The sequence below is a fragment of the Clytia hemisphaerica genome, unplaced genomic scaffold, assembly GCF_902728285.1.
Source record: "Clytia hemisphaerica strain Z4C2 unplaced genomic scaffold, Clytia hemisphaerica genome assembly, whole genome shotgun sequence".
Lineage (NCBI taxonomy): Eukaryota > Metazoa > Cnidaria > Hydrozoa > Leptothecata > Clytiidae > Clytia > Clytia hemisphaerica.
The window spans coordinates 154,813-181,588 of record NW_027103716.1 but is presented as its reverse complement, the minus strand read 5'-3'; the positions used below and the strand labels follow the sequence as shown (position 1 = coordinate 181,588).

The following is a 26,776-nucleotide window of genomic DNA, read 5'->3' as shown; positions in this document are numbered from 1 at the left end:
TTGGAACTTAATCCAAGATCTTGGATTGTCGTCATGGTTACTTTTCTCTGCGTTGATTGCGCGCTGAATAGAATCTGGATTGGTCGGCACAGGTCGATATATGATTTCGGCCTGTGCTTTTCACGGTAACAAACCAACCTATTCAAAGCAGAGGTTCAAACAAATTAGAACAAGGCGATTGGAAAGATAAAACAGGAGAAGTGAAAGAAACTCTTTCAGAATCTGTTGGCTTCCCACCTTCATCACTATGCTGCCTCGTTTTGGCGTAAAAGTCATGACCATGCCCCTAAAATCAAAAGTTTGAAAAAAACGCCCCCAGATATTCATCAAAATAATAAGTGTGCAAAATATCAGCCAAATCCGACCATTTCCAGGCTACCCTAAAGTTTTATGACAGACAGACACAGAAACAGACATTGTCAGATTCTATTTAGCTCAACTGAAGTTGATAAAAGAAGAAATCATAACATGGATCTCCAGAGTTGCTCAAAAGAGCGATTTTTTTCAATTAACGATTCCTCTTTTATGGACTACGGGCGCGTTTACATATGACGGCTTTTGGTATTTGGCATTTGGGACTCAATTTTGATACTTTCGGCCGTTTCCATAGTATTTTTCGTCATAACCTGTGAAATGTGATTATTTTCTCTTTGTTTGTTTTGAAATACTTGAAAAAGGGATTCCTTCGCTCAAATTGACATTTCAAATGCCAAACACCCTTAGGCATTTGCGAAACCGAGCAATAAATGAATTCAAAGGAATACTGCAAGCAATTACAAATTACAAGTATACGTAAACGTGTAAATTTTGAAAAATGATAAACGTAAATATAATCATACTTTCCAGATGCGTAAATCAATGAATTAAAAAGTTTGTGATTCCAATATTTCTCATTGACGAGATAGTCTTTAACGCTTGTGTGCCATAGAGGCAACAATTCTCCGTTTCCCTGCACAATTCATCCTTCCATGAGCCATATTCTTGTTGTCTATCAAAACAACATCACCTTTTTCCCACTCAATAAACACGACATGTTTCCAAAGAGCTTCCATCAACGCAAAAATTTCCGATTCTTTAAGAAAAGGTTTGCCAGGAATGTTAGGATGTAAGAGATCCACTTTTGGGGCAGCTGAACCACCTTCCACAGTTTCGTACATTCTTTGATTGTCAAACCTTTGGGGAAAACGTTTGATCATGTCTTGGTAAACTGCTTTCCCTAGCAAGGGTGTCTGTAACACCAATCGTTGGTTGACATACCAGGATGAGTGATATTTTGTCACCAATGTTGGTGGTTCCTTGCTTACTGTTGATATCCATTCAAATTCAACATTATTCAATTTACATATCGACTCCACATCAGCTATATTCTCAGTAGCAAAAGCCTTTTGCCAACAAGAACCTCCTGCAATAGAGTCCTCAATATCCCAGTTTGGGTTGAATTTGCCAGGGTATTTTCGTTCCATAATGCAGCCATTTGCAAACTTCTCAAGCAGATTTTCGTTTAGCTCAGCAGCAGCTAGTTTCATGTCAAATAGCACAGTTTCATTTGCATTGACTTGAGGACATGAACTATCAAGAAATTTGCACTGAAACAGTATAAGATGGGGAGGGTCCGGCCAATAAGTCATTTCAGTATGAGGAAGGATAGGGAGATGGGGCGGTGCTTCTGTCGAAGTAAATACGAACGGATTTCCTTCTATAGCAGCTTTCCTTGGAGCGATTCCTGGAATATAAGTGTGCGCTGGTGTATATCCTATTAATCGGGCAACTTCATCAATTTCAATCTCATTTGTGTCGAATTCACGGAGTAGAAGGGCGCCGGGTGTCTCAAAGGCGTCTATGATTTCCCTTTTATTGTCTCGTATATACGAAGTGATTTCTTTTCCATTCCCTCTTACAATCTTCATGGTCATGACGAGAGTGGTCTAAGACAAAGAATCATAAGAAAATTTCGGGATAAATAGGAAGTTTCTAGAAGCGTCGTTTATAGCTACCATGGAACCGTCACTTAACAATCAACTAAAAACACAACAATTACTGTATAATTTTTCAGAAATGGCATTTCTTGAATATACCCTAAAGAATAATTTCATATGTATTTACATTTTTATCGATTCCTTTGCTTTGCTTTTATGTTTGTTCTGACGATGGCGTAGCCAAACAGCTTTTACAGTACTATGAAATAAATTTTCAGTAGCGTAGACAGGGGTGAAAAACGATCTGCGTGAGCAGATTTTTACGGCAAAGCACTTACCTATTCGTAGTATAAAAACATACTTACTGTGTCCTTTCAATCTGCTCTCAAATGTTCTTTCACCTCTGTCTACGTTACTAATTTTGATTTTGATTTTTTTAATGAAACTATGACGAATGGATTTAACATAAGAAAATTCGGATTGTATATAACAGTGACTCTGTAGCTACCCAAATCCCATTCAAATATACAACGTCCTAACAATCATTATGCCATGCTTAACTATATATACTACACGACCTTTTGCAAATTTAGATAATTATAGCTGACCAAAAAGAGCAAAGAATTGTTCAAGTTTGTTACTTACGTAAAATTTATGATTTCAGTTTTATGATTTCCGTTCAAAGAAAAAGTTCAGAGCTAAAGCTCTCCTGTATTTGAAAGATGGGTGAAATCATTTTGCAATTATTTGACCAAACATAAACATAAGATAAACAAACAAAAATGACGCTATTGATATACACATCTAGTCGTCTTTTAGAGTAATCATTTGAAAGAAATAACATTTCCCCTTAGAAGTTACAACATAGGCTTTACAACACAGATTTATTTCAAACTCGAAATTGCAATGTGTGTGATACCCATGGAAATACGGGAATATACCAACTTTACCTTGATTAGATATTTAAAATACCGCTAGAGATAGCCCTCCCTCTGGAGTCCCTGAACAAGAAATACACGCACCTGAAACAAAAAATGGCATTTTTGAGAAAATTTTGAGCCTTGCTGAGGGAAAACTGGCAATTTACAGTTAAAATTGCTTTGTAAATGGCATTCTTAGATTTTGTTGCCTAATTCCATGATGGTGATATTCTTACGATATTCTTAATTTTTTGGCCATTTTCATTATGGAATTCTTATAAAGTGTATTCTTATAAAAAATGCGTGTATCATGTAGCGAAGAATGTGAATCAGGGATGTGTATACCGCATTCTATTTGATGTTTATTAATTATGTCGGTAAATGATAATACAAATAGTACAATGCTCAAAATGGACTAAATATCTCAAAAAAATAAAAGTACACCAATAGACCTTTTCATAAATCAAGTTACGAACATCACTTGCCTCGTTTTGAAATTATTGCCATGGTGATTTACTTCCAGCGGATTTTATTAAAACTACTTTCTATTCATAAAAAAAAATCATTTAATGGCTCAAGGGACATAATCACCATGGTAATTGTTTGAATGCGAGGCAAGTGATGTTCGTGACGTAATTTATGAAAAGGTCTATTCTCACTCCATACCATTAAATTTTTGCGTTTATTGCAGCAAAATATATTTTGCCTATTATTCGTTGATCCAATAAATCGCTCATAACAAAGCTAGTAATTATAGCAAGTTCGTTCGTTGACACAGCAGCTCTTGATGATGCGTTCACAATAACCAACCATCGTAATCACAAATCCCACACTCCATACAAAACAATGGAAAAACGAGTCTTTTTTATTAGTCACTCTGATCAGGCAACGCAACTTTTTGTGCTTTGAGTTCTTCAATTTTATTTCGATTTCGTTTGTTAGTATTTTCCATGGTTTGTATAATGTTTTGGAGATTCTTTGCTTGCTCCATTCGATGATATGAGCAATAACCCCTGAACAAGAGAACAATAATATAACACATTCATTAATGACCATATCTATTATATTAACACCCCTGTCTCACAGCCACCACTTTTATCCCACAGCCGGGATAAAAATTTTTATCGAGATCCCAAAGAGGAAATTCTAAAGTTTAAAAAATTTCGAATGGGATAAAATCCAAGTCAATTTTCCAATGGGGTTAAAATTGTAGGGTATTTGTCCCACCGGGGCCGAAATTTTGCTAGATTTTCCAGTGGGGTAAGCCACCAGGTGTGACTTAGGGTAAAAAAAATCTCCCTTCCTAATAAAAGGCTCCAAAAAAGAACGTATATGCTTTGTGTGTCTGATGCATGACTTGCTTAGAAACCAAGAATCCGAGGAGTAATGACTAAAATTTCACTTTAGCTAAATCCGCCAAATCCGCTAAATTTTCTTCCTTTTAGGTAAATAAAAGTTATGGGTTTTGGCGCTTGTCAGGTTACCCTTTTTATTTCTAGGACGTTAATCTTGACATCGTTCAATATTTCACAATACAGACCACGTTATCCGATCAGCATTGTAAAAAGGTCCATAAAACGCCAAGTTATCAATCTCACCGGCCGACAAAAAACTTAATGCGAAAAATTGGAAAAATCTGCAAAACACAAAGATGTTTTGAAAAGTTTTAAGATGTTTTCCAATTTCTCTTTCTCTTTCTTTCTCTTTCTTTCAGTCAAAAGAAACGATGTAGAATCAACAGGTAAAATCTTTTCTTGAAATTTCACTTTTTCAGCCAAAACGGTTCCGTTTTCGTTCCAAAATTGCGGAACCTCTTAAATTCAATCGGATATTTCAATTTGGCTCGGGTTTATAGACTTCCAGGCTATATTATGAGCCTTATAGGACAATTTTTGAGTTTTTTGATCCTCATTTGAGTCTCATGTTAAAACTCAGAGTTAAAACTCTACCTTTTCAACCTAAGTTAGAGGCGCTTCCAAATAGATTGTGGCTATAAGATTTCGTGGGAATTTCCCTTTTTCTCAAACATTACGACCATGATTGCAGTTTGAAAAATAAAATTTCCTTATGTAGTGTCACCCAGCGAACCCAACTTTTTGACTTGACACTTGCCCCTTAAAACATAAATCAATTCTATCTCGACTGAGTATAGGAAAAAACTTTATTACTTTGTATGTCCGACAGATTTAACCGAAAATCGATGTGTTGATGACAGGGATCAAGATTCGCTAACCTGTGCAAAATGTAAGAGATCCATTCACTACCGATGTTGTATGCTTCCTGCATTCCATATTCCAACGTTCGCAGCCAACAGAAACCAGAAATACATTTGTATCAACTGCGTTGAAGTTGAACCCAAGCTGCTCGAACTGGTCCCCAAGAAGGAAAAGGCTAAACCATCGCTTCAAACGCAAAATGAAATTAAACGCCTTCGCAGAGAAATCAACGCATGCGAAGGAATTATAAAAAGTAGTCGTGACTTCGAGGATCACCTTGAGATGAAGAAGAGGAGAAGAGCCACGAACATCATCGTTCACGGAATAAAAGAAGAAGAACAGGTATGCGATAATAGTGACAAAAATAATCATACTAGGGACTGTGAATGGCCTGATCAATTAATTAAGGATTTGCATGTTTCTTCTAAAATCAAAAAAATATTTAGAATAGGTAAGAAACCAAATCTCCCATCACTTATAAGTAACGATACTTATAAAGGCATAAGTATCACAGAAGACCTATGTAGATCCCAACGTGAAAAGTATAAAGAGCTGTCACAACAGGCGAAAGAACTAAATGATGACTTAGAAACCGATGAATTTATTCATCGGGTTCGAGGATCGTCAAAAAACGGCTTCGACATAAAGAAGGCGTACAACAAAACACAAAAACGATACAACAACCCAATCAATCAATAAAACCGATCGATAACGATAATGACAGCTTGAATGAAAACCCACCTAACAAAAACGATTCAAAAAACACAACCACAACATTAGTGAACTTACTATCATCTACACAAATGCAGACCAAATGACAGCTAAGAAGAAAAACGAACTCTTAAAGCACGTCGCTACTGAACAACCTCATATAATTGCGATCACCGAAGTCAACACCAAACGGATCTGAGAGAAAAGATCAAGACTACTCATTATGTTATAAAATTAACATAGGAATACAAAAAAAGAGAGGAATCATTATTCTAGTCCACAAGTCCATTGATCATCTCATCCTAAAAATACAAACGAAAGTTGAATTTGAAGAGACTTGCCTGTTAGAAATTGCAATGGGGAACAAAAACACCATGTTACAGATGTCTTTATAGAAGCCCGACAAAAACTGAAACAAAAATCTTCGATGAAAATAACAAGAACATGAATAAGCTAATAAAAGATCTCTGTCTAAATCCGAAATACACTCATATATGTCTTATAGGTGACTTTAACTATAAGAAAATCGATTGGGTCCATTGGTCCTCACCTTGTGAAGAAGATAGCGACGAGGAGAAATACCTTGATGCTCTAAGAGACTGTTTTTATACCAACATGTCCTTGAACCGACACGGCGACGAGGTACAGATAACCCATCAATACTCGATCTCATCCTTACAGGGGAAGAATATCAAATTTCCGAGATAAAATACCTTGCCCCACTCCATCTCAGTGATCACAGTGTCCTCTCCTTTAAATTCTATGGCTATTTCACAATTAAAAATGAGCTTGATAGATATTAATACAGCAAAGCCAACTAACTACCAGTTTATGAGATCTCATCTAAGCCATATCAATTGGTCTATCGAATTCATCCAAAAGTCGATTGAATTAGATGTGAATGAGAGTTGGGACCTTTTCCTAAAACAAATAATCGAGCTCTGAAACCTCTATGTGCCACTTACCCACAATAAGAACGACCTGTCAAATCAAAGGAAGAAAGGGAAGCATTCCTTAGATCCAAAAATTTGTCAGATAATCGAGAAAAACGTAAGGCGCATAGAAAATGGATTATCTCACTTCAAAATGACGACACTGAGAGACGTAGAAGGGAGTACGTAAGATGGCGCAACGCCGCTAATAGAGCCCTGACTCGCTCCCAGAGAGAGAGTTCGAAAAAAAAGACCAGCGAACAATCAAAAAGATTCTGGAAATATGTACGCAGCAATCTGAAAGCAAGAACGGGAATACATCCTCTCCTCGAAAACCCTAATAATGAAAATTCAATCAAATATGATGACAAAAGTAAAGCCAACATACTCCAGAAACAATTCTGTAGTGTCTTTACACGTGAGCCACTTGAGCAACTCCCTGAATTCCATTCCAGGACGGATAAAGAAGTACAGATAAATTGATTTACGTGGCTTTTAAAACAAATGTCATGTACTAACGTTAGGTAAGCCGAATATAATTAAACATGTACATCAATACACACTCAGAGGAAATTTACCAAAACATGTACAATTCCAAAAGGATCTCGGATTTATCTTTGACCAAAATCTCTTATTCGACCAACATACCTTATCGGGGAAGATTTTTCCCCGGCCTTAATGCGTTTACCAACTACCAGCAGGTCGAATTTTTCCCCGACGAAAATTTTTCCCGGCGAAGTTTTCCCCGATAAGGTATATCAAACCAAGTAAAAAAGGAAAACTCAATGGCTGGTCTAATTAGACGAACCTTCACTTATCTCACTCCTGAATTATCCCGTAAACTTTACATAACATTTGTCAGGCCTCACCTAGAATATGCCCAAGTCATTTGGTCACCGAAACTGAAAAAACACAAAAAACTTATAGAAGGTGTTCAGCGGCGCGCTACAAAAACAGTCAAAACATGTGGACGACTATGTTATGAAAGCAGACTACAAAGAATTGGAATCCCAAGTCTAAAATATAGGCGTGCGGTAAGTGATATGGTTGAGATCTTTAAACATTTAAATCACTATGAAATATCGTGTGTTTCTAAGAAATTTAACCAACGAATAAGACCAACGAGAACACACAATTCTGAACTGGTAAGAATTTTCGGGAACGATGGTGTCTGTGGACCCCAGAGCAACTCCCTTTACTATCGGGGCATTCAACAGTGAAATAGCCTACCTGAAAAAGTAGTTAAATCATCTACAATGCAAGAGTTTAAAGAAAACCTCGGTCTAGCTTGGAAAGAGAAAATGATTGAATATGATTGAAATTATCACTATTGTTGCATATCTGTTTGAAGTTAACCCTTTGTAATAAACAAAACCAATGTATGAGCGATTTATAGAGGCCTATGTGCTTGCACGGTGGTCTGGGAATCTGTAAAACATTATTATTAATATACGTTACTGTGAAATCGTGTTAAGAGGGCGAGGATTGCTTGCATGCCTTTGTTATACTTTTTCAGACATGGCTATTCTGCATGCGCACTATATTTTAATACTGTTCAATACAATAATAGCCTTTTTGTTAAACAAGATAAGATAAGATTTTTTTTGAATCATAACTTTAATTTTCTGGCTATTTTATTACAAGATAAGATTTGTGTTTGTGGTTTGCAAAGTTTTGAAAAATTCGATGCGAACCAATTACGAAAGTTACAAACAGCATACATACGCATTCCTATATAAGACCAATTTTACAAGAAAATGTAACTGGAAATAAGCTAACACTATATTAAAGACAGTATTTCATTTCAGATATAACATAAGTAAGAACTTCACAAACAAAGTATAGCAAATCAAGAATATCTGAAGAACATTTTCATTATTAAAAAAAAATATTCTTCAAGTATATTTTCTCATCATGGCGTTCTAGAATCTAGATTTAGAACGCCATGATTCTTATGCACTCTTGTTAAAGTTATTCTTGTAGGAAAGCGTGTATAGTTAACAATTTTTATTTTGAATACGTGGCAGTTTTTTACAGGACTTTTAATTAACTTTTTCCCTAATCTCATAACAAATCAACCGTTCTGGCAGCACCGCACTGCTCCATAAATAGAATAGAATCAATCGTTTGGGAAATAGAACAGAACCAATCAATTGGAAAACAGAACAGGATCAATCCATTGGAAAACAGAACAAAAGCAATCGATTGGAAAACAGAACAGAATCAATCCATTGGAAAAAAGAACAAAACCAATCCATTGGAAAACAGAACAAAATCAATCGATTAGGTATCAAAACAGAATCAATATTTCAATCTTTTTGGAAATGGAACTGACGATTATCGCAAACGCAACAAAACAAACCAACTAATTTTACCGGAAATTACCGGAATTTATTCATATGAATTCCCCTAGATTAAACAAATTTTGTTATGAAGAATCAAATTTTTAGTATATTTCGTAGTTGTTTTAATTTATGTTAAAGTTACCAAACTCTGAAACTCCTCTAAATGAAATCCCGCCAAACATTTTGCTGGCTAATCGACAAATTAAAACATCGGCAAAATTAGTTAATTTACATATTAGTAGAAGGAATCAAAAGTGCCCCGAAATATAAAGAGACTGTTGAAAGTTGCATACCATGATATGAGTGAAAAGATGTAAGGATATGAATATAAAGAGACTGTTCAAAGTTGCATACCATGATATGAGTGAAAAGATGTAAGGATATGAATATAAAGAGACTGTTCAAAGTTGCATACCATGATATGAGTGAAAAGATGTAAGGAATGAATTAAAGAGACTGTTCAAAGTTGCCTACCATGATATGAGTGAAAAAGATGTAAGGATATGAATATAAAGAGACTGTTGAAAGTTGCATACCATGATATGAGTGAAAAGATGTAAGGATATGAATATAAATAGACTGTTCAAAGTTGCATACCATGATATGAGTGAAAAGATGTAAGGATATGAATATAAAGAGACTGTTGAAAGTTGCATACCATGATATGAGTGAAAAGATGTAAGGATGAATATAATAGACTGTTCAAAGTTGCATACCATGCTATGATAAAGATGTAAGGATGAATATAAAGAGACTGTTTGAAAAGTTGCATACCATGATATGAGTGAAAAGATGTAAGGATATGAATATAAAGAGACTGTTGAAAGTTGCATACCATGATATGAGTGAAAAGATGTAAGGATATGAATATAAAGAGACTGTTGAAAGTTGCATACCATGATATGAGTGAAAAGATGTAAGGATATGAATATAAAGAGACTGTTGAAAGTTGCATACCATGATATGAGTGAAAAGATGTAAGGATATGAATATAAAGAGACTGTTCAAAGTTGGCATACATGATATGAGTGAAAAGATGTAAGGATATGAATATATAGAGACTGTTCAAAGTTGCATACCATGATATGAGTGAAAAGGATGTAAGGATATGCATATAAAGAGACTGTTCAAAGTTGCATACCATGATATGAGTGAAAAGGTTAAGAATCCTCCAACTGCAACATCACACGATCTCTTGATTCTTTCTGAAAAAGAATAAATTTATAATTTCAATATCGTTTCTACGTCTGAATGCGTTTTTAAATCAGTTTAAATAGACTCTTGAGAGTGGTTATTTACGCAAAAAAAAAGTGTACACTTAAGTGAGAATACGTTGATGAGACTTTCCAAGCGGTAACTCTGATCACGATATCACGCAATACACCTTTCCCAAGTTTATCGATTTTTTTCGACCTCTCCAGTTTGAAACGAGAACTTGATACTTTTGAAGCTTTTGGATCACAAAGTCATTTTAAAAATTTGAGATATAAACGTTTTCCGCTCCTTTTTTATGGCAAGAACCGGAAGAGCTTTTAACATAATTCACCATCTTTTTTTGTTGATTTTGTATTTCGTAGTAGAATTTTTCTAAATTAAATGGAAGTAGAGCAGAGTTTTGGAATAGTGTTTTTCAAAAAGTCGAAATAAACTCGGGAAAGGTGTATTTTTTGTCTTCAACCACAATCAGGCAAATCAGCCAAAGATTTGGGTGACCACCTTTTGACCTCTGATAACGCAATCACGAAAAAAATCTTTCCAAATCAAGTCATCACGCGAGAAAAAAGTCCCTATCACGCCATCACGCAAACCACTTGGAGGCCTCTTTGATAGACAACTTACTTGTGAAGAGAAAGGTACCGATACCAAAAGACGAACCACCAACGATGCCATTGATCAAAGATGAACGAACGCCCGGTGTCTTTTGAACAAATTCTTTCATGTTCCACTGGAAAAATAAATATTTTTAATGACAGTATTTATTAATTATCTCTACAATATCTCATCTCCTTATAAAAACATTAAATTTTGTCAAACATCAAAAGTAATATTAGTCCCAAGGGAAATTTCAAATTATTTACCTTATCGGCCTCTTTTTACACCGGCCCTTATTGTGTTATTTCTGGGCTCGTGGCGTAACAAGGGCCGGCGTTAAAAGGGTCAATTATTTCTCAATTTAAAGGATTTTAGGTATTATATGATTCGAAGACGAAAATTATCCATTGTTTTAAAACTTCAGTGAAATATTTAATATATTTAAAAATCAGTGATTTTCGATGGAATTTTCAACAGTTTACTACTAAAATATGACATTTTAATGTAAATTTTAGTCATTATTTTTTACTAATTTGAAGCATAAGTAGCCATTTTTACAAATTTTGGCGTTATTAACGGCCCTAATTGGCCCAAAATCAGGCAGTGGGGTAATAAGGACCGATGTAAAAGGGGTCAGCGTTAAATTAGGGCCGGCGTAAAAAGGGCCGATAAGGTACTCAGTTTCTATTTTAGAATTTCAGCTTTTATTTGTGGTCTTGATCATGGTTTAGAAAATAAAACCAAACTATTGATCTTCGGAAGATCTTGTGTTATTTTACGAAATAACTTAATCTCAAGTTGATAAAGATCACCTATTGGTAATTTCAGGGGCTGCGGCAGCGGGGGGGGGCACACGGGCATTGGCCCGACCACATTTTTTCAAAACAAAAAGAAAATTTACTGATTCAGCTAAATTCTGCGTAAAAACCTTGAAAAAGACCTGTTTTAGGCAGTCTAGAAGGGCTAATTTTCAAAAATTTCTCCCGTCGGCGCCAACCATGGTGGCACCTCCTTAGACACTAAACCATGGCCCTACCACTTTCAAAGTTGAGCCGCGGCCCCCTGAATTTGATTTCTTACGTTGAACGGTGGAAAAAAAACACCGCCAAAGACACCAAAAGGACACGTATAATAGCCACATTCTTTTGGGATTTTTCCCCATATAATTTGATTTCTTCTAATAATAAAACTTTTTCTTTTTAACAATGTCATGTTGAATAATTAAAAACTTTAGCATCCATCAAACAATAAACAGAGTGATGCAGGGGGTGTTGCTAAACTAACCTACAGGGTACTGACCCTGATTTTCAGGAAAACTTGTCTTATATACCTCCACCCCTTGTTAATACCGGGTACTAACTTTTTTTACTTTTTTCTTACAAAACCTGTAAGAAAATAACAAAAGACACTTCAATTTCTTAAAAGGATCAAAACTAAGTACCTGAAAAAGATAAACGCAAAGTCCACACAATGTGGAAAAGTGAAGAGCCAAAGCTACAGTTAAGATCCTTCCTTGTCAAAAACAACATTCCCTTTCGTAGAAACATAAAGAAGTACACGCTTTTTTTTATAAGAATATCTTCTATAAGAATATCAGGGTGAAAATTGGCCAAACCGTAAGAATGCCCTGAGAATCCTCCCTCTAGGGTGACTTTCACAGAATTTGATAAGAATACAGTCATTTTGTATTTGGTTAACAGAAAAAAACTGCTTCCTTTGTTAACAAATTACAAATTACGCAAAATATCAAATAAAAAAACATCTGCCTAGACTGAATCTTATTCTACTTAGTTATACGCTTCGTTTGAGCCCAAAATGAGCTTCTGAAAATGATTTGTCACGTTGCTAGAATTTTGACCCCGCCTTAATCCCCTGGAGTAGACTTGAATTTAACTTTGAGGCAGAAATGTAATTTTAGTTCGAAATATTCATTCAAAAGTCCAAAACTTTCAAATTGATCATTTCTCATGTTTGTAAAAAAGTCAAGTCTAAAAAAGTAAGAATACGTTAAGAATATGTCACCCTCAATTTTGGCAAACTTGACTCTCATCCAAAGTACACTATTCTTATAAAAAAAGTGTTTAAATGTAGAAATATTCAAATATAACTCCCAAATGAATGTACTGTACAATGTACATAACTAACATACCTTGAAATACTCTGCAGCTTATGTAAAACTGACAAAGTGATAAACAAATCCAGTGTGGTAAAAAATCATGTACTCACACAAGTCCAAAGAAAAGCATCAAAATGTAGCTTTATGAAGCGAAATTTTGTAGGTGCACACATTAGATACACCAGGACACTTAAATTCAATAAATCTAATTTCTCATCTTTTACAAAATCTCCATAATATGACTCAAGAAAGGAGAAAAAAAACAAGTTTCTTCCTGCCTACTTTCTTTTATATCTAAATATATTTTCTAATCTATGATTTGGTGCTTCACAGAAAATTTAAACATTATCTAATGTTATATTTATGAGACCTCGCCAGCTTAAAATGTCGTTAGCCGTATATCGGCTAAAGGCGACAAATCTATGGACAAAGGAAATACATATCAGTTTTATTAATCTCCATATAACTCAAGAAAGGAGGTAGAAAAACAAGCTAACTTCTTCATCTATAAGGATCACGAATCCGTTAGTGGATGCCAGCAGCCTAATCCCAAATTTAAGTTAACTTAACTGAATGAAAATAATAGTCATATTGAATTGAGATGTTTAACTCCTCAAAACTATTTGACAACGGTTGAAAGAAAAGTTTTGTATCAAAAAGCAAAATAGACAAAAATTAGACAAGAAACAAATCTCAAAACGGCCATTCATATATGCAAAAACTTGCCAAATATTTGACACTCCCTCCCCTTTGTACACAGAGAACACAGAAATGACGTCATTCAAACAATAGTTGTAATTCTGAATTATAATTAATCATGAATGAATAAATCGGTTTTAGTACATAAATCGTGAAGGGTGTTCTAAAATTGAATTTGTGTCAAATGCAGAACAAGAAAACTTCCAAAATATGACTTCTCAGAAATGAAGAAGAAGAAATCAGAAGCAACACCATGGAACGCATGATGTCACCACGTTAGATATTTGTTTATCATGCCAGGGCGAAAATTTCATAAAGTTTGTATTTATGACGTCATCAATCATGACGTCATAATTAGGTTTTCTTAAGATATCTCTAATTATACTGAGAAAAAAATTAAGTTACACCGAATACGGTAATCTACATCCAAAAACACTTCCAAAAATGTATAGTTTGTTATGGTTTAGGGACTGGAACAGGGGCGGAAAATTAATGCAATTCTGGAATATGCATTAAGTTACCCGAGTGTGACATCCTATAAAGTATTAGCCCGAGTACTATAGTTTTATTTCCGTAATAAGGAGCATACAATTTCCAGCCCCAATGGGTGGAGTAATTTGATATGCAGAACTGAGTCAATAGTTTGTGGCATTCTCCAATACTACTATTTCGGGTTTTCACCTCTCAATACTTACCTTGAACACCCCCTGATACATGTTCTAAATTACCAAGTGTTGAAGAGTGGCCCGTACAGTCGGGTTTAACGGCAGCATATTAAGACCAAGGAGTATACTACGAACTATTATAACATTAAGATTAACAACTAAGACAGACTAATAACACTAAGATTTTCGAATTGTATTAGGTCGTAGTATAAAAAGAGGTTGTAGTATGCTAGGAGATGGTGTGACCATTTTCTCAGCCATGAAGAGTGCATGGCTTGGCAGCAGGTTTTAGGTGCCCCCTAAGAATTCAGGTGACCCCTAAGATTTAGGTAACCCCTGGTTACCAAATATTTTAGATGACCCCTAAGCCAATGACTCGTCAAATTTTTTCGAAAATCCTTTTCAAACAATCAAAGAAATACAACAGTTAGCTTAGGTTATTGCTAAATAGATTAAATGCCCTCAGAAATAAGAGACAAGCTAAGTACTGAAGGTTCATGCCAGATTATCAAGGTTTTGTAAGACAGATTTTTTATCTAAGTAAATGCAACAGGATTAAAGAATTTTTACAGATCAGTGCCGTAGGAAGCATTTTCATATTAGGGAGGCTGAAGTTTAGTGACACCGCTCTGGCCAACCATGGTTTGGCCTGAGGGGGGAAATTTTGAAAATTTGAGCTCTACATTGCTTGAAAATGCACTCAAAACATGCACTTATAAGATAATTATGACAAATTAAAAAAGAAACTTATATAATATGCTTAGATTAAAATATAAGATGAGAAAGTGCCAACCTATGGTCTGGTAGGACCAAACATAGAATCTAGCCCCCAGGTCCATCTGAAAAAATTTAGGTGACCCCTAACATGGTTAGTCCCCCCTAGCCACAGGCTAAAATCAGGTACCAATTACTCCTCGACCTTTTAGCCCCCCCCCCTTAGTCCAGGGGGGGTTCCAGCCATGAGAGTGTGAGTTAATTTAGCAGTCTTTTCTATTAAGAATTACCTCTTAATCAATTAATACAGATCCTTTTTCCAAATGATTTTACTACAGTCTAAGATATTGGGTATAGAAATATGTCAATCAACGGGTAGACCAAGAGCCGAGAGCCAATTTAAGATTTAGGGCTGCTTTTACCCTTAAAAATATAAAAATTTGTTGAGGAGTATTTTACATTGTTGAGGGACATTTTTCATTGTTGAGGAGCCTCTGGAAACTTTTGTACATGAATTGAATGTTAAAAAGATGTTATAATGAAGTTAGGTCTTAGTAAATCAGTATAGACTTAACTCTTCATTAAAAAATTACAGGAAACGCTTTGGACTTTGTACCCTATGCTGTATGCAAGCACTTAAGCTAAACTCCCACAAAAGTGAGACAAAAATCAGTTTTTTGAAGTTTGCAAAAAACACCACATAGAAGATCTTTCAAATTCAGTATGTGAATAGAAAGAGTAAAAAATACAACTTTTCTATGTTTCCTTTTTTTTGCAAAAGTTCTAGGAATGAAAATAAAGGGATAATTATAACTGAATACTAGAATCTAGCTAGAATCGCTTCGCCTACTCTTCGCTTGAGAAAATGATTGACAGATTGACAGCGCTCTCGGCTCAATCATCAAACGGCGCTAAAATGGTAGAATTAGTTGTGACAGATCATTTTGATGGAAGTTGTTGGAATGTTTACAAGGCTCTTGACAGAAAATCCTTTGTTTTATTGTCAATGATGACAGTGCCATTATTAATTTTGTTAGATCTGACGTATTGATGTTTGTAAATGCACTTTATATTTTTGATTCTCATTGAAGAATCATATTCTGGTTTTCATGTTATTAGATGCTGTTTTAGAGCTTTAGAGCTAGCCTGTAATTATTATGAGGCCTGGGTCACCAGTACAGTAAGTTATGTTTTCGTCATTTCCAGCCCCAAAACATGAGTCGGTCGGTCGGTTGACATCTTAAATCATCGGAAAAATGCGCTCTGAATATAGCCGGTCGGGCGGTGCAAAAATCATTAGAAAAATGCTCTCTGAGCATAGGTTTGTTCAGGTGACAAGAATCATCGAGCGCGCTGATGCAATGTGATTATTTTGCAAATCGTGACCGTGCAAAAAGTTGCATTGTGTCGTGAGACCCACCCAGTCCGGCGCTAGGAGAAGAGGGTCATTTACGGTCCCGTACGGGTCCTTTAAGGTCCCGTAGGGCCCTTCCGTCAATTTTTCAGGACTATTGTTTCGGAATCTACACCCAAAAAAACATGAAATATCAAAACCTGGATTAAAATTTTTAAGGTGACCCTGACCTGATTTGAACTGGGGATCCCTATTGCACGAACCCAATGCCCTATACCACTGGGCCAACTGATAATCTATGGCATACAGCCTGAAACAGGCGTAATTTCGTTTTTCAAAGGGTTCCATTTTGGAGGTCCATTTGGGGGGTCCAACTTTTGTCGTTGTCCCTTTTCTAGTCAGAAAGTCGAAAAATTTGTCGGATTTTTAAGATAGAAAGTGAGTCGGTCGGAGGACGCAAACACAACTTATTTGTGACCCAGGCCTGATTATAAGTGTCAATTTTTGGGTCATATCTTGGTTTGTAAGGGCTCAATGAACAAACTGCTGACACAATTCTTTAGAAATACTAATAACAGGAAAGCCAAAAATATTTTCCTCTCTCTGGTTAGCGCTGTTGCTGCTGGCTGGTCTGACGACAGCCGCCAAGTGCCATATTGTTGTTTTTCTTCTGCTGGACTCTTTGAAAAAAGATCTATACATAGAACCAACAGAAGGAGTTGTACAAAAGTTGTTCAATGCCCCAAGAATCTTTTTACCTTTTTCTTTTCAACATGCTTTTGATTGCTTTCCTTTAGCTGACATTTTAAATTTTCTTGATTTTCATCTGCATGATCATCTTCGGACGCCATCTTTAAATTTTGTAATAACATGTTCCGCGCGCTTTTGACGTATTCATTTGTGGAGCAATAACTTTTCTATTTTATCATCCGGGGGTTATAAATTTCAATATAACTTTATATTTTTGAAATGTTATGACTTCTTTGAGCAGTTAGGTCATGTAAAACTTTTTTTAAATTTGTATATGTTTACTTGAAATAAAAGTTAATTATCACAAGCGCTTTGTCAAATTTTTAGAAGTATTTTGTTACTGTACAACTCCACCCCATACTTTTCGGGTTCAGTATTTCAAAAACATAGTCTGCGGGAGTCTTCTACATTTCTCTGCGGTCTGGCAGCGTAAGACATATTTTTAATCTCAATAATGGTTTTTCTGCAATGTCGCATACGGAATCTTATTTTCGTTTTTCTAATCTTTGTTCCATTTTCAACAATTTTCATCCTAAGTTTTGTATCTTCTCAAATTTCTCATTACATAAAAAATGGGAAAAAAATATCTTTTCAGTAAGAAAATCATGAAAGAAGATTTAACTAAAAAGAAGACAAAAGAATGATCGGCTCGGCCCAGGTCTTTTTTGTGAGTTCGGGAACCGCGACTCCATTTTCATAATGGTAGCTCATATCGAAACAAAAACGCGACTGACGTGCTTTCAAGTTCTCATCACTTGAGGCATATTTTCTTCAAGAATATTATAATTGCTTTATAATTCCCTCTTGCAGTGTAGGTTATGTCACATCAACGTGATGGTCCAATGGCAGAGTGGTTGAATGCTTGGGAAAGATCAGGGTAACTCTTTAAGATACACATTTTTCTAAAAATTACCATCTCATCATTGTCCCCACTACTGGGGCTATTATAGCTACACTACAGTGCAGCAGACCTAGGAGACCACGGCTGTATTATTTTTTGCTGCTATCTTTAGCATTGTTCAAAGTTATATTCCAAAATCATGCATCAAATTTCAAAGAATATTTTCCAAAAATAAGAGGTTTCTTTTCCATGACTTTGAAAAATTCCCTAGGCAATATGTTATTTTCAAACAGTGGATTTTTCACAATAATTATTTCAGGACTGTTCAGGAGGGAAGTTTTGATGTGATATAATTGTTTGTATACAGCAGTGTTTGTGCGTCTGGAAATTTAATCATATGCGATATTTTAAGTATTAAAGTATATAAAGTTCAAAGTATTTTACCTTCACTTAGATGGTATAAAGCGAGATATTTATTCGGCCATTTTGAAATTTGTTTTACCTTTAAAATGGGAGACGACAGCGAAGGAAAAACTTCTTTCAAAACTTATTTAATTTACAGAGAAAAAATATTCAAAGGAAATTTGCCCTTGCAAAAAAGAATTGTAAAAGTCATCAGGAGGAGGAGGAGGATTTTTTGGAAAATTACGGTATATATGTTGTATACAGGCTTTCCTTCCCCCATTTGGTTCTCTCAAAGCTTGACTCCAGAAGATTCATTCACAGAATTCCCCAAGGAATTTCCCTTCTGTCCTCTTCTTTCAGTCTGTGTCACAATTAGTTTTATGGTGTGAGATGCCAGGCAATTCGATCTGCCTAGACCCTGGTGCAGTATGCAGTGCTAACAGTCCTAATAAAGAAAAAATGGATATGCTGCTCTACCACCCAATCTCCTGAAAGAATATGTTTGGACAGAAGTTCTATAGATTTCTTCAAATATATATATATGTGAAGAAATAAGTATTTATATAAAATATATTCATGTTAAAATACAAAATTTTAACACCCAAAAATATAAACTTTAAGATAATTATATTTTAATGCCTATAAGTTACATTTATCGCTTGCCCAATAAATTATGACCACAAAACCTCTATAGTAATACTTTTTGACCACAATTATCTGTATTACACAATAATCTGTACCATTCAAACGAGCTCAAAATTGAATCTTATCATGAATATATCTTTATTTTCATCTTGCAAAAAAATGCTACACAATACAACAATTGAATATCTAAAATTCTAAAATTTAACAAGGTTAAAATACTACTTTAACTACTTCAAGTCTTGCCATTTGACTTTCTTGGGCTGCTATTCAAAGGTAAACAAGTCTTCTATTTGGGTGTGATGAAAGTCACAGTGTTGGGTATGGCAAAAGTGCTTGTATTATTTAGAGCCGAGCTTCCAACTGCTGTTATAAGGTCTTCATTTCCTAGCAAATATCAAGCTTTTTAATTTTTGTTTCAGGGAGCCACCATCAACAAGAATGGCAATACATAATGAGAAAGAACTCAGTGATTTACTGGATTTCAGTGCGGTAATTAAATATCCTTTTAAGCTACAATGTGTCATTGTTGTCAAAATATAACGGTGGTCTTTCTACTCTACCATCTAGTAACGTACACATATATTCCTGTGTTTTGTATATCTTAATTACCAAAGTTGTGATTGTCTGTGTGAAATATCATTTATTAAAGCTATTTCCTCCCTTTTCCTCAAGCATAATCATCGTAAATTGCTTATTAAATACTCTTTTCTTTAAACAACAAAGCCAATCTAATTTGATAATAATTGATGCTCTGTATGCATGCTTGAAACTGCTGCAATGTTTAATAAGTTGTTTATGTGTGTTGATAATCTTTGTATGTGAAAGTAGCATCATCTTTTGCCATTGGTATCATTTTTTTAAATAAACATATCCTCAGAAGAAGAATCTAGGTCATTTGAGGTAAATTGTGAATGTATTTTCAAAATATGTAGCTTTTATTTTGCTTTTATTTTCTGTTTTGTTTATTAACAATAATATTATTGTTTTTCTGTGGTTTAAGATGTTCACTCCACCAACCAACAGCAATACTGTGACCAAGACAAATACAAATTCACCTCCAGCACACCAAAATACAACGACTGACCCATCTGCAGCTGTATCAAGAGCAGGTAAAGTGTGTTTTTATTGCACTCTTCAATTTGAAAAAAATCTTTATGAATAAAAAAGAGATCCACCTGTAAAATGTGAAGTAAATAAACCAAAAACTGATTCAAAGTATTTTATTTCTGCCATTTTCAAGCTATATAATATGACGATAATTTTTATCTTTGATGACTTTTATATCTTGGTAGAAAATAAATATGTAAAAACCATTTTTCATATTTTGCTTTTCTGGGTTTTTCTAGGCTTACACCTATAATATGCTAGAAAGCTTTAGTTACAGGTGTAAAATACATTAATTTTGTCCTTAGCATGTTTTCTACTATATAGAAGAAAAAAGTTCTAGGTTCACCTGTTTCAAAAGTTTAGAAAAATGAAAGGTTTTTCTTGTTATGAGTTCAGGTGTTTTTTTCTCTTCATTTTTTAAAAAGTTAGTGCAAGGTGTTTTTCTGGGTCTTCTACTCTTATTTAGTATTTTGTACCTATGAGACAGTTGTCTTTGATCAAAGCATATCTGTTTTGAAGCTAGCTGATTCAGCTGCTCTTGTTCATCAGAGATAGGCTCAATGGAAAAACATATGCCCCAGGAAAGTGAGATAGGAAAAAGAAAGAGATATGGAGACTACCAAGAGTCATTTTTTATTTGGAATGATTTTCTTTTTGCATGGTCGTGTTTTTTGTTTGATAGAAATCTTTGTGATTTCTTTCCCAAACTATTATTCCCTTGATTTGTTAGAATTACTATCTGAAAGGTATCAACTTTACTTTCTTTATTTTATTGTACCTGTTTGTTACACCTAAGTCTTGTAAAGCAGAAAAATAGATATCTCTGATAATAATATTTCTAAAGAGAAGTTTATGTCACTTCTTGGCTGTTCAAGAGAATAAGGGGAATCAGGGAAGTTGTTTTTATTCACTTTTTCACTTTTTTTAAGAAGAAGGGTACTTTTTTCTCTTGAACTTTGTATATGATTTTTTTTTCCATGAAAAGAAAAACATCTGTTCTTACCCAGTCCCTTTTTCTTTTAAATGAATAAATTTTCTTATGTTACTCTTGAAATAAAGCCATCTGGCTTGTCAATTCAGCTGCCTTTTCAATCTATAATAAAGAGATTACACAAAACAAAAGTTTAATTTTACTTTAGTTATTTGACCATTTTTTTCCATTTTTCCTCTAAACCCTCTTTTTCTTGTTGTGCCTTATTGTTTAAGTTAGAGAAAGGGAAGTTTGATTCATTCTTTACTTTTAAAATTGATATACTTTATAATGTTAAAATATTTGCTTTGAAGAGACTTTCAATTGTTTATTCTTCCCAGATCAGGACTTTCTTCTGATCAACATTATATGAAGGGTATTTCATAATTCTTTTTTCTTTTAATGAAAAAATTTCACAATTTCCTTTAAAATTGTAATTTGATTCATCTTCATTTTTTCAAAGGAATTTGACCCTTGATATATTGATAAGCACTAGTCTCTGAAAATGATCACTTTGTTTTGAATAGAACTATATAAGCAAACTGTTCTTTGAAACTTCAGCAGTCAATCCCTTTGTCAAAGGAGTAGATATGACTAATATGAACAGCAGTGATCAGTGACATCTTATCAATCAAAATAAACTACAAAAGAACCTCATTGCTAATTCAGTAATTTCAACAAAAAAATATATTTTTAAACATAAATTACATTGTTTCCAATGTTGGCGAAAACCAACGAAAACCTTTTCCTTCAAAATCCTAAATGCTTTGGGAATGTTCTCAACTTCAGTTGAGTTAGAATCTGAGAATGTGTGTGTGTGTGTCTGTCTGTGTGTGTGTATGTCCCAAAACTTTGGGGCAGCCTGGAGACTTCAAAAATTGTTCGATTTGGCTGAAATTTGGTACACTTGTTCCTTGGGTGAATATCTGGGGGTGTTTTTTTCATTTTTCAAAATTTTTGATATTTGGGGCCTGGGGACGAGTTTTCGCCAAAACGAGTCCAAAACTTTGGGGCAGCCTGGAGACTTCAAAAATTGTTCGATCTGGCTGAAATTTGGTACACTTGTTCCTTGGGTGAATATCTGGGGGTGTTTTTTCCATTTTTCAAAAATTTTGACTTTTGGGGCCTGGGGACGAGTTTTTCGCCAAAACGAGGCTAAAACTTTGGGGCAGCATGGAGACTTCAAAAATTGTTCGATTTGGCTGAAATTTTGCATACTTGTTCCTTGGGTGAATATCTGGGGGTGTTTTTTCCATTTTTCAAAAATTTTGACTTTTGGGGCCTGGGGACGAGTTTTTCGCCAAAACGAGGCTAAAACTTTGGGGCAGCATGGAGACTTCAAAAATTGTTCGATTTGGCTAAAATTTTGAACACTTGTTCCTTGGGTGAATATCTGGGAGTGATTTTTGCATTTTTCAAAAATTTAGATTTTTGGGGCCTGGGGACGAGTTTTTTGCCAAAACGAGGCTAAAGCTTTGAAGCAGCCTACAGGCCTCTAAAATGGTCGGATTTTGTTGAAATTTGGCACACTTGTTCATTGGGTAAATATCTGGGGGTCTACAATTGGGCCTATGAATAATTTGAAGCCACTGAAGTTGAGCCCAGTGCGTTGCGCACGTTCGACTATTCTAAACTGAAAGCCTCAAATACACACGTCAATTTTATCAAAAAAAATTGATAAAAACCTTGTGACTTTTTATGTAGGGACTGGGAGTGATTGAACGATTGAACTGCAATTGAACTGCCATTTTACAACAATTGATTAGGTTCAGATGTCAAGGATTTGATACATTGCCTTTACATTGATTTGAGCTTCATTATGTTTTTTGCCTAATAAGTTTATTATGTTTTTTATACACTAAAAACCACAATAAAAATGGGCAAATTTAAGGTTAAAGTATCTCTTTTAGGAGTGGATTTATTGAATGTCAACAGAAATTACTCACTTAGTTTAACATGGCTCAGCCCCCCCCCCACTTATTTGGGGGGTGTAAATCTAAAATCGGCCTAAAAGTGGGTGGGAGCTGTCTCATTTTATAAACTCAGGGGGGGGCCTAAAAAAAGTGGGGGGGGGGCCTGAAAGGCCGCACTAAAGTTCTGGGGGCTAATTACAATAATTAAGAAATTGTAAAAATATTTTTTGTTTGGTTTTAATGTTCTGTTTTTAAATATTCTACTGTTTTATTTTTATCTGCGTGCGAGAGGGGGTGGTACAAAGACTTCAACTGGGACCTGAAGCTTACTGAAAAGTGGGGGGACTTAAAATTTAGGGGGGACCTAAATTTGTTGGGGGGACCTAGAACCCCATTCAGAGCCATGTTTAAAGAATGAACTTGACAAAAATTAAGTGAAGTTGTAATACACCTAGTAAATAAACTCCAAAATTTAACAAAGGCACAAGGGTCGAAATATATTTTAAAAATGTGCTACATATTTTGGTTGCACATCGCATTGCGCAATATGATTTAAAAAAATGAATACACATATATTTAAGATATCTAGAACTAGAACTTAAATCTCTGAGAATCCAGATTTAGTTTTGTTTGGACTATTCTACAATCATCCACTAAATATTTGAGACAAAGGGGAGTTCCCAGTGTAATTTTGAACACCACCACCAATTATTTTAATTTATTATTCAATTATTATTGGGATATAATTTTTGGAGTCTAAAAAAATAATTTGGCAAAACACAAGAGAAAAAATTCTTGATTCTTGATTCAATGTCAAATATTAAATAATTTGTATTATCATTAATATATTATTTCTCGAATAATTTGTGACTTTCCAAGCAATTATAAGTATCTGAGAATTACACCAGTCTTGATATGGTATTAAGAGCGGTCATTGGTGAAGTACTTCAATAAGTTGTCAGTTTTATGTTTAAATCATCAACATAAAAACTAGACGTTGTATGTACATCACTTGAATAATGGCTGCTAAATGACTTTATATTTGCAACATAAATCTGACATCTCTATCCTTCCATAGTCTGTATAAAAAAACCCAGTTTGAAAGCCTTTTGTATCCAGAGGCCTGATTGTACATTGCAAATTGACTGAATTGTTATCAACTTGAATCTACTGCTGGACTCTTCTAACCCTGTTTGAATGTTTTGATCACTCGAAGATTTCTCTAAACATTCCTCCACAATTTCATGCTCCTCCGTCGAGGCTCTTTTTACATATATTTGAAAGCCTTTTGTTTCTTTCCATTGTCTCTTACTTGAACTTGCGTTTGAGAAATTACATTGCTTTGCTTACTTTTTGATCATGTAATTAAATCTTAAACCGATCCCAAGAGGAATACTTGGTAATGTGAACAAAAACTGAGCAAATCAATTTTTATCTTTTGATATTAACAAACGACAAAGCTTCCAGACCAGAGTTTTTTATATATCCATGGTCCCTCTGGGTCTTGGGATGTCTTAGAAAATGCAGGGCTTGAATTGCTCCTTGTCTGACCTAAATTGCTCGCTTTCCGACCCAATGATAATAATTTTTACAACCAGGAACATACATTTTGTCCAACCCAACGTGGTGTAAGAAAACTTGTCTTCTTCATGGTTAAAAAAATAAATATTTGAAACCCTTATATACCAACAAACACAATCTTTGACAACTTCAAATAGCAGAATAATTCTATAGCAGAATATGTCCACTGGCAAACTGTATGCCTTATTACACTGAAATAAGTAGACACATAACTGCCTTGAAATTAACATGCAAAAAATTTGCAGGAATTTTATTTGCTTTTTCCAGGACACCACGACTGGTTTTAATTAAAGAGATCTTAATTAAAACGAAATTTCTAACCCAGTTAGGTCGAAAGTACCAACTTTAGCCCAAATTTACTAGAAATCCCAACATTGTCTAGTCTCTTTTCTGCCGCATGGTCTCTCAGATTAAAATAAACCTGTGACCTGTGACCTCCTACCCCCTATATATTAATACGTTAATTTGTTTGTGTTAACAACATTTTGTAAAAAGTTTTCGAAAATCTAATAAAGCTCTTCAAAGACTCTTTCTGGAATTGAACCATCGACCTTTCACACTTTGAGCATATTTTCTACCACTAAATAGACTAATTTTGGGATGCCCAAGTATGGTTTTCTTTACAGGAAGTTCCAAGCTTGACAGTTTCAATCAACCTTCTTTTCAAACATTTGTGTCCCTGCAAGTGATTTGGAGCACATTTAAAATGGGCCCATCCTTAAAAAAAGCAAGACAAAAACAAATAAGCAAATCTTTTTTGTATGACTGTATTTCTTTGTTTACAATTTTGAGTGCCGAAAAGTATTCGAAGCTTTTTGTAAAGTATTCGAATGAACTCCAGAGAACGTTCAAATATTTTGAAATTGTTTGATCAAATTATAAAAGATTTTCGAATGTTTTGAAAAGTCTCTAAAAGACTCTAAAATCAAAACAAAAGCAAAATGAAAAGAACCACAACTGTAATATTATTGGAATATCAGCAAGGGGAAAGGCAAGTGACAGTTTCTTTTTCAAAGATTGTGCTGTCGTTAGTAAAAGTCGAAACAATTGGTATTCCTTTTGGTTTTGGTGTTACTTTATTAGCTGTGTATGAAATACAAAGAAAAATATATTGACATGCAAGTTTTAACAGGGAGATATGTAAATGATACAGGGATGTCTAAAAAAACTTACGAAGGGACACAGTGCAATTCTATTCTAAAGAGGATTTCTAAAAATCTTTTCAAGATGGATTCATAAGAGCGAGTGAGTCCTGGCCGATCTTGAATGTGCTCTAAATCGCTTTCAGGGACACATTTAAATTTTCAGTTTTCTTTTTCATTTTGAGGAATCCTTATTCAGATGCTCTTTAAAACATTTTGTTACATTGTTGTTTTGTTACAAATGACACTGCACATACAGCTAGCTAATTTTTAATCTCGATTTGGTAATTTTCTTAGCGTTGCTTGAAAAATACCTAAATTGGGGGATATTTTGGCCCATCGTTGAACTTCAAAGGGGTGTACGTCACAAGGTGAATTTTTCGTATCAAAATCATGAAACTGGGTCAAGATGAACATTTTACAAGAAATTTTGTCATTGGATTGGTGGTTAAACTATTCAAACATAAACTTTTATTATATTTTTCTAAAGAACGCGTCATCTCTATTGTTTTGAATAACCAATAATTATGTGAGCATCTTATAAAAACTTCAACACAACTGCATGAAACTAGGTGAAAAAAGCTGTCAAAGGTGCTTTTTTGGGCCAGAAATGTTTTTTTCAATTTTCTTTACTAAAGCTGAAGTCATTCTTTTGTGAAAGCATCCTATAGGTAGTGCTATTCATCAAAATTTTGACTCCTTTTCCTTTCTCTTAAAGATTAGGCCTAGCTTAATACCATTCTTTTGCTCAATATTGAACACAAAATAAGTCCTTCAAAATAATGGAATCTTTGTTTTCGGAAAGTAACATATGCATAGTTCTCCTCCTGATCTATCCTTTAATGATCAGGTCTGTCTTAGGGAGCTTTTTAAAACTCTGAAATCATCAAAAATTAACTTTACCCACCTCTTAAAACAATTTGCTATCAACCTGTTTGCTTTTAAATGTAGTTAAATGTAGTTAAATGAGGCCAAAGTTCAAATATACTGAAAAGAAGGGAACGTTTTGTCAATATTTTGAA

The 26,776-nt window shown here is 34.6% G+C and overlaps 3 protein-coding genes across 6 annotated transcripts in view; 1 reads left to right on the top strand and 2 right to left on the bottom strand.

Annotated features, from left to right (window-relative positions):
• Positions 1 to 475: 475 nt before the first annotated feature.
• LOC136804251 (dapdiamide synthesis protein DdaC-like) lies at positions 476 to 2,620 on the bottom strand. Of its 2 annotated transcripts, none has more exons than XM_067060954.1 (2): positions 2,562 to 2,620; positions 476 to 1,925 (listed from the first exon to the last, which is right to left on the bottom strand). In XM_067060954.1, the coding sequence occupies exon 2, from the start codon at positions 1,911 to 1,913 to the stop codon at positions 909 to 911; it is 1,005 nt and encodes a 334-aa protein (XP_066917055.1). In that variant the 5' UTR covers positions 1,914 to 1,925; positions 2,562 to 2,620; the 3' UTR covers positions 476 to 908. The 2 variants fall into 2 exon arrangements, with proteins under 2 accessions (XP_066917055.1, XP_066917053.1); XM_067060952.1 differs by lacking the exon at positions 2,562 to 2,620 and adding an exon at positions 2,104 to 2,220.
• Positions 2,621 to 3,161: 541 nt separating this feature from the next.
• On the bottom strand, positions 3,162 to 17,288 carry LOC136804294 (cytochrome c oxidase assembly protein COX20, mitochondrial-like). The gene is made up of 4 exons (XM_067061001.1): positions 17,159 to 17,288; positions 10,880 to 10,985; positions 10,182 to 10,245; positions 3,162 to 3,849 (listed from the first exon to the last, which is right to left on the bottom strand). The coding sequence occupies exons 1-4, from the start codon at positions 17,270 to 17,272 to the stop codon at positions 3,705 to 3,707; spliced, it is 429 nt and encodes a 142-aa protein (XP_066917102.1). The 5' UTR covers positions 17,273 to 17,288; the 3' UTR covers positions 3,162 to 3,704.
• A 561-nt stretch (positions 17,289 to 17,849) lies between these two features.
• LOC136804250 (transcription factor 12-like) overlaps positions 17,850 to 26,776 on the top strand; it is a 31,364-nt gene continuing 22,437 nt past the window's right edge. The window contains exons 1-3 of one of the 3 annotated variants that reach the window (XM_067060949.1): positions 17,850 to 18,027; positions 19,461 to 19,530; positions 20,042 to 20,150. In XM_067060949.1, the coding sequence (XP_066917050.1) occupies positions 17,969 to 18,027; positions 19,461 to 19,530; positions 20,042 to 20,150 (238 nt within the window). In that variant the 5' untranslated portion in view covers positions 17,850 to 17,968. Of the gene's footprint in view, positions 18,028 to 19,460; positions 19,531 to 19,833; positions 19,942 to 20,041; positions 20,151 to 26,776 lie in introns of those variants that run through there. The other 2 variants (XM_067060951.1, XM_067060950.1) reach the window with 2 other exon arrangements.

Bases quoted from the DNA above. Each gene is read 5' to 3' on its own strand.
- LOC136804251 (XM_067060954.1), bottom strand. From the start codon at position 1,913: ATGACCATGAAGATTGTAAGAGGGAATGGAAAAGAAATCACTTCGTAT.
- LOC136804294 (XM_067061001.1), bottom strand. From the start codon at position 17,272: ATGTTATTACAAAATTTAAAGATGGCGTCCGAAGATGATCATGCAGAT. The intron at 10,246-10,879 runs GTAAGTTGTCTA...ATTCTTTTTCAG, and splicing joins CGGTACCTTTCTCTTCACAA to AAAGAATCAAGAGATCGTGT. The intron at 3,850-10,181 runs GTATGCAACTTT...TCTCTTGTTCAG, and splicing joins ACCTTTTCACTCATATCATG to GGGTTATTGCTCATATCATC.